General features: G+C 37.3%; 2 protein-coding genes across 5 annotated transcripts in view; one reads left to right on the top strand and one right to left on the bottom strand.

Moving 5' to 3' along the window:
• The window catches only part of LOC149051840 (replication factor C subunit 1-like), a 362,202-nt gene that overhangs the window by 70,442 nt on the left and 275,050 nt on the right, over positions 1-16,710 (bottom strand). The window lies entirely within an intron of this gene.
• Positions 2,574-14,982, top strand: LOC149051858 (adhesion G protein-coupled receptor L4-like). Of its 3 annotated transcripts, XM_089213378.1 has the most exons (18): positions 2,577-2,721; positions 4,584-4,619; positions 6,635-6,834; positions 6,926-6,985; positions 9,082-9,274; positions 9,760-9,867; positions 10,045-10,132; positions 10,410-10,500; positions 10,591-10,640; positions 11,170-11,296; positions 11,401-11,504; positions 11,971-12,073; positions 12,178-12,328; positions 12,444-12,525; positions 12,677-12,743; positions 13,171-13,259; positions 13,449-13,569; positions 14,040-14,982. In XM_089213378.1, the coding sequence occupies exons 1-18, from the start codon at positions 2,661-2,663 to the stop codon at positions 14,190-14,192; spliced, it is 1,884 nt and encodes a 627-aa protein (XP_089069504.1). In that variant the 5' UTR covers positions 2,577-2,660; the 3' UTR covers positions 14,193-14,982. The 3 variants fall into 3 exon arrangements, with proteins under 3 accessions (XP_089069901.1, XP_089069504.1, XP_089070346.1); XM_089213775.1 differs by lacking the exon at positions 9,760-9,867 and having other exon boundaries at positions 2,574-2,721; XM_089214220.1 differs by lacking the exon at positions 2,577-2,721 and having other exon boundaries at positions 4,604-4,619; positions 4,727-6,834.

The raw sequence follows: 16,710 nt of genomic DNA, 5'->3' as shown, positions 1-16,710 counted from the left end.
GATAGTGTATTAAAAAAATTAAATATCAACCTATGATCCTGTTTCTGCCATAGGGTGTGCTGATTTTTTCCCAACACCGTCGGGTAGGAAAAACATTGAACTACAAATATACAAAGTGTTTGGAATGAATTTTTAAAGCACGAATAAGATATTTGAATACTAATATTCTGCTGCTTGTCTATCTGCGGATTAAAGCTGGGTGCTGTCGACTCAAAAGAAAGAAAAACATTGAAGAACTCCCGCAAAGTAAAACAAGATCAATCGAAAAGGTGTCAGGGATGTATCGGCAGTTGAATGGCAGTACAGTATTGTAATGAATTTGAAACGAAATAGAACCTATGATCGGCATGATCAACTTGAGAAAGTGAACTCAACCAGCCAGAAATAGCAGTCGATTGTAGTGTGATCGTTTACTTAACGGCGATAAGTCGATTGCAGAAATTTGTCGAAGACACCTATCTTTAAGCGGAATCTATAACTCCTTGATAATATTGGACTACAAATTAATACAACGTTAACCTTAATAAAAGTCCGTTTATGTCGTGAATTTCTCATTTTTAACAAGAAAAACAATGCTCCACACCTGCTGCAAACTACTTTCAGTCTATTGGTCTTACTAAGGGGAAAAAAAGCTGACTCACGTCCCGAACGTTCTACCGAGTATTATGATTTGCATTTAAATATAGAGAGGTTGAGATACTTGAAGAACGAGCCTTTCATGCGCTGTGCCCAAATACAATGTAACGTAATGTAACGACAGCTACTTATAACTATCTGTGTACATAATGGGCTTGACAAATTGGATGGTGGGTGAAACCGAAACAAAAATAAATAAATTTCAAAACCTTTTTAAGAAGCTGTGCACTGGGTAAGTACCACCCCTCTTATTTCTGTCGGGTATAATGTAGCAATGAGATCTACAGACTTGACTTTCTATTTTGTGAAAAATTTACATCGATTTTGGAATTTCCTGGAACACTCAGGCAAACGAAGCTTGGAAAAAAAACTTGTCAGGTGGCAATCATCACAGGGAATGATGGCGATTCTTGTTTTAGCTCGTGTCGCAACCTTTTTCAGTTTTTATACAATGCCAAATGATTGAAAAACAATTGAAAGTCATCGTTATTCGTGATGTTTCACCTGCGGTGGTCTGTATAACAGCTCTAAGCAGCCACATTTAGGATCAAAGGAATACAGTAGCTTAGTGGCTATCCTTCCACGCTGTTGTGACAAGATGTCAAAATAGAATCGCGTACACTATCGCTACTCATTTATGCGTCAGATGGCAGCCGGAAAATTAGACGTTTTTAGTCTAGCGACGGAAGTCGAGCAATTTGGAAGCAATCCTAGAAGGAGGGTCTCAATGGGGTTAACCTTTAGCCGTAAACAGCTCAAAAAGTTGGCCGTTAGGCGTAAAAATTGACAAATTTTAACCATCTGTTGTTAAAAAAGTTAAACTTAAAAAAATAAAAATAATTCTGGTATGAACCATGATAAGATATTAACCGTAACCGTAAATTGGCCAAAATTTTAACCGTTAGCTGTAAAAGTCATCACCCCATTGAGTCCCTCTAGAAGTTCTCTTCTCAAAACGTAGGGAAATATTTTCACGCTCTCGGCGCTTCCTGCGTACTTTGTAACAGAACAGAGCACACTCTAGGCTTCTTTATCTGTCAACTTAACAGGTATTAGGTTAGGCAGATGCAGAAATTAATGACCAGGTGCTCGGAAAATATTGGATATGTTATGCCTGCTAAAACTAAAATGATAATACAACGAACTAGAAACTACTGAATTATTTAATAAAAGCAGAAATAGCAATAACGTGTTAAAACGAGCCATAAGGGAAGATTAATGAGCGGAAGATTAGCATACAATTATGTAATAACACCTGCATAAAAAATTTATCACGCATAACAGGAAATTAGATTGTTCTAGAAAATGTCGCATAATTTTCAGCAAAAGACAAAAGACATTATTTAAACAGCTATTGTTTCGATTCGGAGGCTGCTTAACCAGTTTTTAATGATTGAAGTTTTATTTTGCTAATAAATTAGAAAGTGCCAGTCATTAAAACATTTTGATATTAGCTTTGTTCATGGGTTTATCAATTCTTGTTTTTACGAAGCAAAACAATACTTATCATCTATTGCCTAGAGCCTTTATTTTAATTAGTTGTTCAATTTAAGAAGAACCAAGTTATGACTTGTGTCACGTCGAGAAGACAGCGTCCTACTAAAAGTTACGACATTGTGCATGCATCAAAAGAAATTCGAATATGGAGTTCAAAACGCGTGAAAAAACACTGCACATGTGCTTTGATAAATTAACCGACGACAACCAAAGCAATAGAAACATTTTACACCATTACCATGTGCACTTCCATAAAATTGATCATGAAGTTCTTATTTCTATCCAACAAAATGATCCTCCGCGTCCGGAGCAAATAGTCCACGGTTTACTAAGGTACACAAAAAGAAAAAAATTTTAGTGACGCAAAGCGATCAAAGCTTATGATATGCAATACTGTCTACATGGTGCAAGTGAGTTCGAGAGTTTGAAAGATATGCTGCACATGCGCAGCCTCCGAGAGAAACTTTCATCAATCTTATGACAACAATTGACAGCAACATATCCATAGTTTGTCTTGATGAATTCGGATGACAGGTGGAATCAAAGCCAGGAAAATGTTCAACGCGCTTTTTATAAGTTGCACGCTAAGTGAGTACCAGCTGTATTATATATCTAATATCAGAATGCTGTAGAAAAGTGGTTTTCCAAAACCATGAAAATAATTTTAGAAAAATAATCAGGTTATTTTGTAAGACTAGATTTGCGTTTCTTAACCTCACTAAAATGTAGACTTGAATAATATGAAAACAATAAGCTAGAATGAGAAAATATAACATTTTGAAACCTGCAACGACTATTATAAACCATAGTTGTTGGGTTTTGACGGTTTGCGCAACAGTATTATTTCTAGTAATAATGTCGAGGATCATTTGAACGCAGTCGCCTATAAGCTGCGATAGTGCTCTTGTCTTTCACCGATAAAGTGGCCTCTCAGAATAATCGATGGTTTTTAATTCACTGGCCGAATGTATGAATTTGTGTTGACTGAAGTTGGCATTAGGTTTGACGGATGCAAGTCTCGTCGTTCTAGCCAGGCCGAGTCGATAACTTCTGGTGATGGAGGTTTTATCCAGTTCCCTCTCCATTCTTAAGATAATTTCTAGGCTTGACCTAACCTAAACCACTGAGTTCTATTTGTGGTTCGATACCAAAAAGCTTAGTGCCAAACAATTAGTCTCTATGACATCATAGTGTTAATTACTATCGGTTATCTAACGGAAGAGCAAACCATGTTTGAAAAACTTGTAGCTACCTTTTTAGCAAGGAGAGGAAAATTGCTCCTCTGATCGTAATGAATTCAAAATTGAGCTTAATACATCGAAATGTATATTTCCACATCTTAAATCAAGTTTTAGAAAATATTTTTTTAATTAATCGAGATAACCCTTAAAATTCAGGGTTATGCAAATGTAAATATCACTCGGGAGAGTGTCGATAAATTTTCGAAAACTAAACAGTAACGTCTGAAAGTATTTGACTTTTTCTGTGTTGACATAGACTTGTTTAAACACAAGAGAAGGTTGGATTGGGAGAAAGGTAGATTGCAAGAGGCTATCGAGGAATTGCATAACTTTCGAGAAGTATCCCAACCTCCTGATAATTCTTCTCAGCGCTTACCACAGAGGACATGTTGAAGTTATGTTAGTCAGCAACACAAATGTGACTTGTAACCTGCGTTTCTTTTGGAGAGCTCGCATATAGCTCGTTAGCGTGGCGAGAAGTTTGAAGTCTAGTCTTCCGAAGTTTACAAAGGCCAAAAAATCAAAGCGTGGATCATTTTCTGCCAGGTGGCAGGCATTTTGACCGGAAAATATTTGCGTTCTTACTTTAAACACAGAGGGATGGTCGTTGTGGCGTACATTCCCGAAAAGGAACTACTACATGAATGGACCCTTGAAAGTGTGGTGGATTCGGAATTAAAAAATATTGAAATTTCGCGAAAAGGTGTCCTGTCTTTTGTGTCATTTGCGAATAGCTTACTTTTGAAGGGAGTTACGTAGGTGCACGTGCTATTGAAGAGTTCGGCTGCACGTGAATATTAATGTTACGAGTCAACTATCTTTAGAGACAGATTCCTCAACGCGAAGTTCGCGGCAAAGATAAGGTTTTCTTGGCGTGTGTGTTTAGCGAACTTTGCTAAGGCTCTTGGAGAATTTCTAAGTTTAAATCGTATTATTTTAGTTTACTTGGAAATTTGAGGATTAAGGAGGACGTTTTTACAAAAAATTGCCTTTTTGTTAGGGTGGGAGGGGGGGGGGGGGTAAGGGGGAATAAGGCCTTGCTTCTGAAAGAATTATAATTATAAAGTCTAGTGATTTCATAGTTTGGGTGCCATTACAGTAAGTCTGCATACGCGAGTGAACTCAAAAGTGACATTGCTGTTAACACATGTTAAAAACAAAAACAAACAAACAAAATAAAAACTCAGATTTTTTAATTTTCCTCGACAGTACTACTAACTTCGGTGAAGGAAGTACATGGAAGAGGTGAGAAAATAAATGATGATTTAAGCCTCGAACAAAGGTTAAGTCCAACACTTTTGGATTCCTTTTTTTAGTTATTCTCCTTTTATTTTTAATTATTTTTTCCCCAGAATGCTAGATTTCATGTTTTAAAGATTCCTGTTACATGTTTCAACACCAAGGAATAAATTGGAACGATAACAGAAAATTATGTCAAAAGCGGGGGGCTGACCTAATTTCCATTGAAACCGTAAAAGAATTGAACTTTTTAAATGACCTGATTCAAAATCACAAATCGCTATATGATAAGTGGAACATTAGTTTGAAAAAAGAAGCCGGCAATTGGACTTGGGTGAGTGGTAAACCATTGACTATTAACAAATGTAAAGAAAAATAGCCAACTGACGTCGGAGATGTGGCAATAATAGTCAAGACGTCTTCGAATGGCAGTAACCTGGGCCTACAAGTGACCCAAAGGGCTCAGCTGCACGCCTCTATTTGTGAAACTCGCAAAAATAAGATGACAACGCACTTAGGTAAACTAAGAGAGTCCTCAAAGCCCTTGAGCGTAAGAAAAGTGCTATCAGACTGTAATAAGATGATACAACCTTTTGCCTTTATTCCCTCATTGCGTGGAACCAATTACTCTATTTTAGTTTTAAATTGGCCATTATTCTTGATCTATCTATGCAAGTTTCTTTCATGTCGATCAGGACTTAAAATTATGGAGTTTCTCGTAGTGATGAATGAAATATTGCTGCAACGGGGTCAAAGAACATCGTGATAATGGACTTATTTCAGCTTTACCCTCATGAGTAGAGAAGAGGGGACGCGCTTCTGAGAGAAAATTTGTTTACCTTCGATAAATCTCCAAAGGATTATTTCTGACGAATTGTTTCACTGTTTTAAAGATTGTTGTAGAGATTCTTGTCACACGTTTATGGGTTCTGAATTAAAATGGGGGTTTAACAGAGGTCTTTGTGAAGGATGTAGAGGTGACCTAATTTCTATTGAAACTGAAGAGGAATGGAACTTTATTAATAGCGAGATTCGAAATCGCAGACTATTGGAGTGGTACATCGGTTTGAAAAAAAGAACGGAGAGTGGACTTGGGTGAATGAAAGGCCACTGACTATCAGCAAATGGAGAGAAAAAAATTAAACCAGCCAAGAGAAAACAGTAATGTGGCATTTATAGTCAAGGATTCCCATGTGGATGATCAGGGCATATCTACTAATCTGTTTGGGGTAGCTCCCAAAGCTTACATTTGTGAGATACCTTAATTTGCGCCTCCTAAGTGCAAATAGACTAAAAAACGTGTCTAGGCCCTTAGCGTGATAGAAATACTATCATGGATGAGCACGTTGATCTTAGGTTTTCATGCCTCTATTTCCCTTCTATGTTGCAAACGTGTAAATGTATACGACAATCGAATATAAAGAACATGGAGGAACCACTCCCCCTCCTAGCCTTAGTCGGCTAGCTATCCAAATGAGTTTGGCTTTCACACGGATCACGCAAATAAATGGGGTGAAGATAAAAGAGTTCGGTGGAGTCTTCAGGAAACTAAACTCTTCTCAAATGTTTTGCTGGTGCGTTAGTTATAGACCATAGTACCACTCAATTTATCTATCCCTACCATTTTGATATCGAGCATAAAAAAAAACAAACTGGGACTAATTGCACATCTGGTAAAAATCATAATAAAGGTTTCAGAACCGGCTCAATGAAAGAAATGAAAAGATTTGTAGTAAATGCGTTTATGGCGGATCAATCGGGCTATCCAGCATGATTTGCATGTGAGCGAGGCTAGTAAGATTTCCACTAGAAGCCTGTCATATTTAGCAATGCCAACGGGATTTTCCTGTTTCTGAATATCACTAAAAGGGAATGTGGAAACTTTGTCATCAAATCAATTGGGGATCAAATACGTTCAGTAACAAAACATTGGTACAAGGAGGAATACATAAATCAGTTTCAGGGAACTCCTTTCTTTTTTTCTTTTCTGAATACTTTGCCCTTATTGCCAACTGTGACAGCATGGCCATCAGCATCAGCGATGGCACATACGTCGCTGTCGCCATCAATAGCAGCACCGTTGCCCTCGCCGATACCATTGCCATTGTCATCACTGTCTCTATTGACGTTGCCCTCACCCTCACCATCGCCATCGCTGTTTCCGTTTCCGTTGCCGTTGCCATCTCCATCGCCGTCGCCTCCAAATTCAGTTCAGAAGTTGGTGAGTGTTATGATCATATGCGGTCCTTGTACCTGTTATGTTTTAGAAGGTAATTAGTGCATACCTGTGACTGACGTTTTCATTATTTTAGGCAAATGAATATGTTTCCAAACTTGGCAGACTCGATAGCGACAGAAACACTTCTTTGCAGGTATCTAACTCCACCAATGACATATGTTAAAATGCAGAATGCATTCAGATATAGATGTATGTGTATACAAAGATACACCCCTTTTCAACGTTGCCAATTGAAAATATACATTAAATATATACACCTGTCCTTTTTGGATCTAAAAATGTGATGCACGATGCATGTATATTTTACATCAAGGGATCAAAACGTTTATGGTTATTTTGACAGCAACTATTGTAATTCCATTTGAACAACTTCCCTTTAATTTCTTTTATCAGAAGCTTTTTGAATGGAAAAAGAAAAGGTGTATGTATCATTTAACAAATAGAGAAGCCTTGACTGTGCTCTGTTCTGTTGTAAAGCACGTAGGAAGCGGCTAGAGCACGAAAGAAGAAGAAAGTGTTTCTCCACACTTTATGTGTATCTTACAGTTATTACAGTTATCTTATCTTACAGTGAAATGTTGAGTGAACTTCGGCCGAATTATGGCTCATGAAAACACGCGAGTTTTTTCACATGACAAGGTAGAAAACAAACTGTTCAAGGCGAGTATTTTTTGAATGAACGACAGCCGAATTCACCGGAACATGAAGATCGCTCGGGATGACAGCGCCGCAAAACTCGGCTGCAATGACTGATGTGACTTTCCACTCAGCGCATTGGAAAGGATATCAGAGTAAGCTCTTATTTTTTCACTCGAAGGGCGGCCGATGTAGTTTCTGAGGTTTGCTTTACTGCGATGAACGGAGATCGCCATGATAAGCGAGCCCCGATGGACTTCAGCATGATCGTATTCGCTCAGACACCGTTATGACAAGTACGAATTTTAAGTTATGCCAGTTTGGTTATATTTTTCGTCGTTTCCGTTTTGTTTTGTCTTCTTTTTGAACACGGAGCTTTATATACTATACGAGTTTTAGCTGTGTTTGAATTTTATTACCGTACGCGAGCTTGCAATCTAACTGAGCGTGAAAATCTTTAAAACTCGGAATGTCTATTTTGTTTTTCCTTTGAGGATTTTCGCATCCGCTCACGTTTTAATAACGTAAATTACGGCGCCTGGTTCTTCTGTTGCTACTTACCGTCTCGCTTGTTCCGAAATTCGCTTTCAATTATCGAAAAAAAGCTAAAAAGAAGTCCCGGAAAAGGTCGATCATAGTACAATTTGGCAGATGGTGTGACAGCTTTAGCTCAGCTCTATGCTCTATACTCTCATAGAGCACGCTCTTTCGACCAATGACAGCGCGCGTTACAGCGGAGCTCGCAGAGCGTAGCCCATAATTATACAAAATAGTAGTAACCCATCAAGCCGAAAAAATTTGGATGTACGACCGTACGACCGTACACGGTGCTACTTTTAACATGCGTGGTCAACAGTACCGCGGGCACGCCAACGCCACGGCTTTGTTCAGTAGTCCAGTGGTCAGTGCACTGGGCTCCGAGTCGGACGACTCGGGTTCTAGTCCTGGCCGGGTCAAGGCGTTGTGCCCTTGAGACGTGCGGGCTCCGCACGAATGCGAGCTCCGTTCTAAGGCTTGGCTAAATCAACATATTATCCGAACTTTATCATAAATATACATATGTTCAAATGGCAACGTTTTGAAAACGAGTATATAATTACATATATACATGTGTGTTGTGTACTTTTATATGTGAAGAAAGGTAATGACAGAGGAAGAGACAGATGACGGGAAAGAAATCTGATAAGGCCACCTGAGCCAAGGAAAAAACAGCTTTCAAACAACACTCTGTATACTTATGTCGTTCTAGGACCGGAACAATATTCTTCTCTAACATCAAAACTCTCACCTTAGTCGTTCCTTTTTTGATGTTTTACTTTTTATCAAACAAAGCAGATTCCAAGTTGCCGCGCATCTGTTTGGTGATGGATAAAATAAAACTTTAGGAGTATTGAGCACATCAATGATCCGTTTCTTTGTTCTTACACATTTTGGCGTCATTAATGATCTATAAGTATAATTAATCAAATACATGGCAAAGGAGTAACTATTTGTAACAAAACAAATTTATAGGTGATTAGAAACACTTTGTTGGCATAGATTACAATAATATTGTTAAAAATCACATGAATAAAACGTTTTACGTGATTTCAGGAGGCTGTAAACGTGTTTGAAAACTTCATCGTCAGTCTTGAAAACATGACAAAATTTCATGAAGGCCAGTTCACCATAGACGAGTTTCAAAGAGGAAGAGAGTCCATCTTTAATGTGGCTGTCGCCTTCGAGAAATTTGCTCTTAATTATGGCAAGCATCACCTTCCAATAAAGATTGTAAGCCACAAAATGGGTGAGTTAAAACACCACCCTTTAATCAGGTTTGTGATAATCTTCTTCGTCGATGCTTATTCACGGTCTCAGTGACTGACACTTTATCTCCTAAATAGGATAATGACTTTTACATCTGGGCTGGATTGCTCTAAGCTGGGTTTAGATAGCCGAGGAGTAGTGTGAAAACTGATTTCAGATGTGAAAGCTATAAAAGAGAATTCAGCATAATTCTATTGGACTATTGACTATAATCTTGATGATTATTGGACTCTTTAAAAACAATGAAGACAATTATCTCAAAAAAGCTTTGAACGAAAGAATCAGAAACTCGGATAAGAATTTAACCTTGGGTGAGCGCTAGTTGGCCTCAGAACAACTGAGTGGGTCCCGAGTCATTTACAAACGCTTATGTTGGATGTTGGATGTTGTCTGTCTCTTAATTCAATTAGTCACATTTTTGATCGTCTTATCCATAAGCAGGAAGTCAATTTTTTTGTCCGACAGTGCTGGAAGTCCAAAAGGCTTACCGCCAAAATACAAGTGACTTTTACTTCGACGTACACGAATGGCAAACGAACATTAATATTGCCTCTTCGAATTTTGCAGATAACGGTTTGTATTACCTGTCGTCTTCAGTCTCAAAAAATTTATATTTTTTTAAACAGCGTTGACGTAATTTCTCATGAAGGACAGCTCACAAGTTTTCGCAGGCTTTGCTTCCAAAACCAACACTCATAGGGTTTATTTCTTTTATAGCCTGAAGGAAATACATAGATTTATCTTTTTCAGGATCAGTGGTCGTCGGGTGCGTATATAAGAATCTGCAAGACATACTGCCGAAAAGTCAACCCAGCAGGAATGAAACAGGAAGCACAAGGTAACAATACTGTCTTCTTTGTGTTCAAAACACCTGGCCCTGGTTGTTCGAAGGGTGATTAACGCTATCCACTGGATAATTCGCTATCCAGCAGATAGAACGAAACATTTTGTTAACACTTATCTGCTGGATACCGTCGACTGGCGTTATCTTCCCTACGTAGAGAACATCGGCTAAAATGTGCAAATCGTTTGGTATCGTCACCACCGCTACCATTCTTTTAAACCACCATATTTGTGTCACATTCTGGTTCGTTTTCAAATCATTTTGTACACAGATATTTGGGTAGCAGAATAATAATGGCAGCAATGGAACCTAAACCAAAAAAATTGCTGGAAAATGTCGTCTTAAAGTTCAAAAACATAAAGGTAAGCAAGATTAAGTCAGATGAAAGTAAAGAAAGATTATTTGGAATGCGCTGTTTTTATTTCATCTAACCGCAATAATTTTATTTTCAGATAGAAGAAAGGGTGAAGAATTGTATGTTTTGGAGAAGCTTCAGCGATAGGTAAAAAATTGCAATATCATCTACTTTTCTTAGAATTTTCTTGTTCGCTTGGTCGTCCGTTTGCCTCCATGTTCCCGCCAATATTTTCCGTGAGTTTTCTTGGAGTCCAGTTGCTTGTTGCTGTATTTGCGAATGTCCTCTTATTTTCCGGTTGTCGTGGGAGACACTTAGCTAGAATTGTTATGTTTCATTATTTTTTTCCTTAATTTATAATTAATTTTCCCTCATAATTTGTCCTAATGAGATTATTTTCTCTATTAAAATAATTTTTGCAAGCTATAATCCTTCTATCTACGACAACTTCTGTCTAAAAATTTGGAATATACCCAATCAAAGTTTGAATCTATGCCTAACAAGGAAGTATTATAAATAGTTTCCGCCTTGACTTACTAAAACTAATAATGAACTGCTAATAATGTAATCGATATTATGAAATCAAAAGGGTTTTGATGAAATTCGCTCTTTTGGTACCATGGAAGGCTATTTCCTACACTACGTCTTGCCAGCTGAGGTTATTTCTTATTTGCAGCTCCGACGGATTTTCAGACGAAGGATGCCATGTAGTTACGTCGAGAAGCAATTCAGAAGAAACAGTTTGTAGCTGCAATCATTTGACTCATTTTGCTGTATTATTTGATTACAACGATGGCACAAAGGTAACCAGTTATATGTATGTTCTTCTTCCAGCACTGGTGATACATGTAAATTAATTGAACTAATTTGCGTGTCTCTATTTTCTTTTTTATGCTATGTGACGCAGCTTTCCAAACAGGACGAGACTGTGTTGAAGACAATTACCTACATAGGATTAAGCTTGTCGATCATCGGGATGCTTATAACATCAGCCTTGTACTTTTTCTTTACGTAAGTATGGTGGTTAAATAGTCGATGATGTACACATTCTCATGTCCTCTTCTACTTACTATCGATTGTAATTTCTCAACAAAGGAAAAAAAAACCAGGAATTAACGTAACTTTAAGTTATCCAAAATGTTCCTTTTAATTTCTCCGAAACTGAGCTAAAGTAAGTCGATTAAATTACCAATTTACATCAGATTTCATGTTCAATTAGAAGAGCATTAACAATGCATGGTTTCTTTCCTCAGTCCTTAATGTTTTCTTATTCTATACCAACTTGGCTTTTTATTTTCCTTTTGATTCTGAAGCTTTTGATTGATTTTTTTTTGGTGTTTGTCTTGTTTTGTTTGTTTTTCTTTTTTTTCTTAATTTTTTATTTGAATTATTTTTGTTTTGATTATGTTTGTTTTTTTTAAACCCATGTTTGGTTTTTGTTTTTACTTTCTTTTTTCGTCATCTTTCATTTGACCAGAGACGTCCGTCAACCTTTGTCTCAAATTCGATTGAGTCTTTCTGTGTCCCTCGGAGTTGGACAGCTAATTTTTCTCGCAGGAGTAAACGCCACAGAACACACGGTGAGAGGCTTTTCCGGTCTGTGAATTTAATTAATCAAATCTTTCTGCTCTAAATATTTTTAGAAAATAGCACAGAAAGACACAAAACATATTTCCTTTTGCAGGCTGCTTGCATCGCAGTAGCAGCTCTGATGCAGTATTTTCTGACAGCTGCCTTTTGTTGGATGTTGGTCGAGGGAATCTACCTCTACCTGTTCGTTGTGAAAGTTTACAACATCAACACCAAGATGCACATGTATCACGTCATCTCATGGGGTATTTCCATTATTAATTTTACCACAACATATATTGGAAGTTACACCATGCTCCCATATTTGGTGTTGTCATCAAGTCAAGTGCTTTGAATTAATTTTTTTGTATTGATGATTAGGTCTCCCTATGATCATTATGGCTATTTCACTTGGCATTGCTGCTGCGAAAGAAGGAATACAAAGCTATATCAGTGATAAATAGTAAGAAACACATCAATAGGTTACTTTTTACCTTTCTTCTCTCTCCCGCGCACTATCAAGTTAAGTTCGTTTTAATTTTCTTGTTCCGTTTTTCCTTGGATTTTTTTTATTCATTCTGATGACTTTCATTCTTGTTTTTCAATTCTCTTAGTTGTTGGCTGTCTTCGACTAACAATCTGATCTGGATATTCGTCTCCTTTGTAACGTTAATCGAAGTTGTGAGTTTATGATAAATTTATATCACGGTGCTTGGTTTACCAAACTAGTTACCTCCAGAGACTTTTGTTGTTTTGTTGTTTCACCTTTTTCAGCGTTGAATACCAAGATGTGTTTTCTAGGCAAAAAAGTACCACATTGCACAACACTAAAAAAGAGGATGGGAACAGGATTAGAAGGAGATATCAAATTTGACTTTAGCTACGTTGAGCGTAATTGATTCTGTTAAGAAAGTTTTATTCGCGGAATCAGCTCAGTGGTCGAGGATCCGGGTGCAAGGGTCGGGATTTCTATCCCCCGTAATGGAATCATTATTTTTATTTTTCCGACCTATACTAATCGAATAACTTCTATAGTAAGACTGTCTTGGCTTCTCGAGTACCACATCCAGAAACTTAATTCAGTGATTTAAATGGAATTTTTTTTTAGCTCAACATCTTGATAATCGTACGAGTCATAAAGGAGATGACCAATTTGGTGCAGCCAACAGGTGAAGACGACCATATTCAGCAAATACGGTAGGATTCACAACATGAAATTATTCAAAATAATGAAAACAAATTGCTTTGTCAAACTGTACGGCGACAATCGCCTGGCTCCCTCATTCCTTGACCAGTTTGCCTTTACGATACCTGTTAATGAGACTGCGAAAAAAAAATTATCATCTCAGTCTTTTACATGTCTCTTCAATTTGTTGTCGATCTCAGAATTGGTATCAAAGCTTGTGCACTGATGATTCCTTTACTGGGTGTCACGTGGCTATTTGGTCTTCTTTCGCCTGTGCAAAAGGCTTTCGCTTACATTTTCACAATACTCAACTCTAGTCAGGTGAGTGTCCGATTGAAACTCTTAATCTCAATCAATCTAGATTGTTCAATTTACACAGCTCTTACCAAAGAGAGAAGCCTTTGCAATGATTAGATGATTTAAAAAAAAAAATTAAAAACCTGTTAACTATTCACTTGACCCGAAATATATTCGTAGCAGTCTTATTAGACTTATTAGATATTGATTTTTGAAGACGATTATTATATGTCTTGTGCACTGAGATACCCAAACAACGCACGCTCCGCCGCTTCCTACTTAGGTGGAATATTGTAAAAAAATAATCTTCAAATTGTTTCTGCAACAGGGTTTCCTGAATTTCGTTCTACACGGCTTACGAAACAGTCAGGTAAGAAAAGAAAACTGAGTCAATAATAAGGAAAGTGCATATTATAGCACAAATGTTTAAGCATGAATAACTATTTGAATGAAATTTGAAAGAAATGTATCGTTTGTTGCTTGTCTATCTGCAGATCAGAGAGCGATTGAAAAGAAAGATGAACGTGGTTTTTACCACTTCAAATAAGGAGGACTCCACAAGGAAGAGCCCACAGGTCAATTTAAGTGACGTCGGCGATGCACGGGCAGTTGAATTGCAGCCTCGCAGTGACATTAAACCGAATTAACACTCTACTTAAGTCAATGGATTTAACTGTTCGCCAATAACATTCTATTGCATTGAACGATTGTGTAGTAAATAGCGATTAGTCGATGGCGATCGATCTGAGTTTCAATCTGCTGTTAAAATGTCACGTAGTAAAAGCAAATTGACATTAGGTGCGTTGTGCATTATGTAAGTCGTTAGTTTTTAGTTAGTATGACGGATGTAGAGCTACCGAGTAGAAATACTGTCAATAAATTGTCATTATTATTATTATTATTACTATTATTTTATTACTATTAAGTGAGATCGTTCTCTTGTTTATTGTTTTAGCAATTAACAAGCTGCAAGTGCTATCTTTTATCTAAATGACTTTTCCAGAACATCGCATACATGTACTTGCTTAAGAATTTTTGTTAGCTACATGCTAAGTTGTGCGCACTAAGGATCAAATTATCGTAACTACAGGTTGGTCTGGCTTGTCTGTTATTAATTGACTTTCATTAAAGGTTAGATCTACTTTAGAAGTTCAATGAACTCATGGAATGAACTGTGTTATTACAAATTCTTCTGCCTCCTTTCAATCCTCGTGCGCTACATTTTAACGTTTGCTAGATGATGCTTTTACGTTTCATATCGGAGAGGATACTTGTCAAACTGTATCTTGTAACTGTAATATTAGCAGCCTCGTCCAACATCTAATGTTATTACTCATAAATAAGCAGATGAATAGATAGATGATGCTGAGTTAATGCATAAATAACTATGTTAAAAAAGAAAGAAATTCTAAGAGATTACATATTTTGACCCTTCAATGCCCAAGATCTCATTTTCAATCCTCCTCACTGTCTGCCATACAATTCTCAGGTGCTACTTCTGAGAATTTGGTACTGGATCAACTAGAAAATCCTCAAACTCTAATTTTTCCTTATTCTCATAACCTATCTGATCGATATTGTATTAATACTGTAAGGAGAAATTCTGTGTCGGTCACTCATGGGAGTTAAAGGATTAAGGATCACTTGAATTTTTCGATATTTATTCTCCGCATTCCTTTGATAAGTATTTCTATTTCGAATCGTAAATGTATCGATGAGTTCTGTTATTAAAAATTGGAACTATGATAACCAAAATTGGAGAAAACTTCATTTTACAGCGATCGAAGAAAAATCGCACACAGTAGACAATTTAAAGGAACAAAGTGCAGTAATAGATATGTTAGGTAATTTGTCTTAAAACCTGCTAATGCATCTCCCCAAATTAGTGCATTCCCTGTTCTTGTAAACACTTCTTGAACAATATTATGGTTTTGACATGTGACTATAAAAAATAAAATCGGATAAAAATATTATACGTACATTTCTTCCCCTACTTTCAAAGGGGTATAGAGAAGTGTGCATCATAGCAATTGACGCAATCACAGCGTATGTTACAACTAAAGTATTATCTTTGCTAGAAAGACAAATTGCAAAAATTTATCCTTCAAGCTTTACTTTTTCCTTAATGGGCGTCGAGCACTGCTAAGAGATTAAGAGATATTTGAGCAGTCTTTTTCCAGCTCAGTTTATGCCGCAACGTGATAAGCACGAACGCCTTGCATAAGCTCAGCTAATGTAAACACGACAAAACAATCGACAACATTCTATTATTAGGTCATACCTGTTTATAAATTAGCATATAAGGCTACTTCTTCAGAAGAGAGTAAACAAAGGAAATGATTCTGAAATGCACGGAATTATTCCTCTACACCGGTCAAATGTGATAGGTATAAACGCTTCAAGGGGCGACTGACTCAATGAATTGCGGATGAGACTAAGAACTATTTGAGGATCATCTTGCAATTATATTATGGGAGAGCACTATAGATGGGGATGAAGAGGCACTTGAAAAAGGGATTTTCCTCCTCACAGGACACACATGGCAATGACTGGGCGTAGACTAGAACTTAGACCTGAATGGAAAAGGTTAGCATCCAAAGAGATGGACTCAGAAGCGATGGTCTTCATGGCGCTTTTACCGTATAAGGGGGGAAGGGTGGGGGGAGGGATTTGTTTTGCAAACTGAGAACTTGACTATTAGTCGTGAGGCGCCGTTGGTTTTCTGTCCAATTGACGATCAACCCTATTAAAGTTATATTTAACTCACGCGTTAAGAAGGCATCCTTTGACTTGAGGTTTTCCACGTGTGCGAAAAATTAATGACATACGAGGTTAGACCCATCAACTAATACGGCAGTATTTCATCTGCGAGTTGAAATCTAAGAAGTAATTTTCGTTTATTTGGACGAACAGATGGGACACACACATCGGCCACCGGTGAGTAATACAGCATTTTCGTAAACTTTGAAAATGATAAAAGTGTTTTTGTCCCGTTAAATTCTCGATCTTAGAAAGAAAACCAATGCTTTACACCTGGTGCAAGTTTCTTTCCGTTTATTGGTCTATCTATTGAAAAAAGTGAAAAAAAAATGATGACTCGTGTCATGAGCTGTCGACCGAGTGTTATCATTTGCATTTATTCTAACCCCTACTAAAGAAATTTCC

Source organism: Pocillopora damicornis, chromosome 1 (assembly GCF_964200805.1).
Source record: "Pocillopora damicornis chromosome 1, jaPocDami1.2, whole genome shotgun sequence".
Lineage (NCBI taxonomy): Eukaryota > Metazoa > Cnidaria > Anthozoa > Scleractinia > Pocilloporidae > Pocillopora > Pocillopora damicornis.
The sequence above is the reverse complement of the archived record's forward strand: the minus strand, read 5'-3'. Positions and strand labels throughout refer to the sequence as shown.

Bases quoted from the DNA above. Each gene is read 5' to 3' on its own strand.
- LOC149051858 (XM_089213378.1), top strand. From the start codon at position 2,661: ATGACAGGTGGAATCAAAGCCAGGAAAATGTTCAACGCGCTTTTTATA. The intron at 10,133-10,409 runs GTAACAATACTG...TTTTGTACACAG, and splicing joins AATGAAACAGGAAGCACAAG to ATATTTGGGTAGCAGAATAA. The intron at 12,744-13,170 runs GTGAGTTTATGA...ATTTTTTTTTAG, and splicing joins TTGTAACGTTAATCGAAGTT to CTCAACATCTTGATAATCGT.